The sequence below is a fragment of the Terrapene carolina genome, unplaced genomic scaffold, assembly GCF_002925995.2.
Source record: "Terrapene carolina triunguis isolate 2854851 unplaced genomic scaffold, T_m_triunguis-2.0 Scaffold23578, whole genome shotgun sequence".
NCBI lineage: Eukaryota > Metazoa > Chordata > Testudines > Emydidae > Terrapene > Terrapene triunguis.
In genome coordinates this window covers 1-2,303 of record NW_020687929.1, presented here as the reverse complement: position 1 = coordinate 2,303, position 2,303 = coordinate 1, and the positions used below count along the sequence as shown (strand labels likewise).

The 2,303-nt window shown below is 48.9% G+C and overlaps 1 gene segment (V, D, J or C); it reads right to left on the bottom strand.

The window, feature by feature from the left end:
- Positions 1 to 759: 759 nt before the first annotated feature.
- On the bottom strand, positions 760 to 1,154 carry LOC115271461 (the record flags this gene model as incomplete). The annotated part of the segment is given in 1 exon segment: positions 760 to 1,154. A coding segment is annotated over 1 exon segment (395 nt), but the record flags the coding sequence as incomplete, so codon positions are not given.
- Between the last annotated feature and the right edge of the window lie 1,149 nt (positions 1,155 to 2,303).

The following is a 2,303-nucleotide window of genomic DNA, read 5'->3' as shown; positions in this document are numbered from 1 at the left end:
AATAAAGGTGATAGGCTTTCTTAACCATAGTGGTTATACTGCGCTTTTGTGATGCAAAAGTCACTTCACCACAAACATAGCAGAAGTTATCTGCACTGTTCACACAAGTACGAGGCATCTCTGCTCACTTTGGCAAAACAGAAATGTGTCCCTTTGCAAAATCAAACACTGACAAATAAGAGAGCATGACACTGTATGACTTCTAGAGCTGATATAGGGCAATTTGTTCAGCAGAGTGATGTAAGCTTCGTTATGATTGCATCATCCATCACTTCTAGGAATAACATGATGCAATTCATAGCATGTATGACGCAATACCAGCTTCAGATTGCATCATTCATTGTTTTGCCGAAAAAGCAAGTACTGTCCAAACCCAGTCATAGATTTATTCATAGATCCAGTCAAAGATGTATTTTAGTCATTTCTGGTTTAAATTGAGATCCCTTCCCTTTATAACTCACTTATCCTCCGCCATTCCCAAGTCAAGGGTCGTATATACTGACCCAATAGCATATCTTGAAAACTAGAGCCAATCAACAATTTTAAGCATCATTTTCGTTCTCAGTGACCCAGAATTAGTAAAGTTTGACTACATTTATTTCAGAAGCATTTTGGCTGTAGAGCAGTGTTATTATTCTTACACCACTAGCTGTGTTCATGGCAGGGGTGTATATTCTGTGCATCCCAGGTCGTTCCCCACACTGAAAGGTGTTACTCTATTCCCCATTCTGCTCTCTCCCTCTGGCCCCTCTGTAGCACTCACAGAGAATGTGCCTTGTTGCTGTCCCTGTGGTGGGGCTGCAGAGTGACAAGGAACAGACGAGGTTTTTGTAGAGGCAGGAGGTGACTCTGAAGCGCTGTGTCTGAGCTGCTGGCACAGTAATACACAGCCGAGTGCTCTGGCTGCACAGACGAGATGTTCAAACGAAAGAGATCATCCTGTGGCTGGTCGGCTTGGAAGTGACTAGAACTTGGGCCTTTCTCTCTTTCTTCTTTATAGTAGAAGTTAAAGAGCAGCTGCAGTCCCTGCCCTGGATCCTGCCGGTACCAGAACATGCTGTCATGCCCATAGGTTTGCTGACATCTGAGATAGGCAGTCTGTCCTCGCTGCAGCACCAGACTCGGTGTTTGGGTTATTTTAGCATCGGTTTGGCCTGTGGGGGGAAAGAGACAAAACACACAGGACAGACAGAATAAAACAATCAGCTCAGAGGGAAATGTGTAGAGTATAATCCTGCAAATGCTAGGACAGGGATTTCTTTTCCCAGCCAAGGACTTACTTGCTCCCAAGAGATACATTGCTGCACACCAGACTATGCACATCCCCATCTCTGTCTCACTGAGCAGGGGGCAGTCCCCCAGCATGGGGTTTTACATAGATTTGGTTGCTTCCTGGTACTAGAGGGCAGGATCTGTTTGTGTTTCCCCACAGACACAGGGGGCCCCTTCTGTGGAGGTCTGGTTATCTCTGGCCTTGACCCTGGGAAAAGTGTGTGGTACTGGGAATTGTATCTTTAAGTGGGCTAGCGTCTGAGGCAGGCAGTCTGGTGGAGGGGTGCTGCAGAAGATTATACTCTGTTATGCAGAGGTAGTTGAGGAGCTATAGCATTGAATAAAGAGCTTCTGTCTGAAGTTCCTCAGGCCCAGAGTGATCACTGAATACCACACGGTATCAGGAGCAAACAGAAATTTAAGATGTAACATGAAAGGAAGAACAGAGCAACTAAAAACTCCACCAGAGGTGAAACACTCTGGAAATATGGAGGACACAGCATGTGATTGCAGCTGGAGCTGACATACATGAGCTACATTTAATTTTGCTAGCTTGGGTACTGGAAGAGTGAAGTTGCAGCAGAACGAGCTTCTGCACAGGCTGGCCCTAAGAGTAATTACCCACGGTTCTGGGTGGGTTTGTCCAGTCTATTCTTAAGTTTGCACTGTTGTGGCTTCACTGCTCCAGTACCCGAGACAGTGAAATTAAAGCTAGCCCTGGTAAGTTTACTTGAGCTGTAATCTCATCCAGTGACTACAGTCTAGATCAGAGGTGGGCACACTACGGCCCGCGGGCCACATCCGGCCCACGGGAACCTCCTGCCTGCCCCCTGAGCTCCTGGCCCGGGAGGCTAGCCCCCGGCCCCTCCCCTCCTGTTCCCACTCCCCCGCAGCCTCAGCTCACCCCGCCGGCGGTGCAATGCTCTGGGCGGCGGGGGTCCGAGCTCCTGGGGCAGAGCCGCTGCAAAGCCCGGCCTGTCCCGGTGCTCTGTGCTGCGCAGTGCGTGGCTGTAGCGCCGCCAGCCACGGGT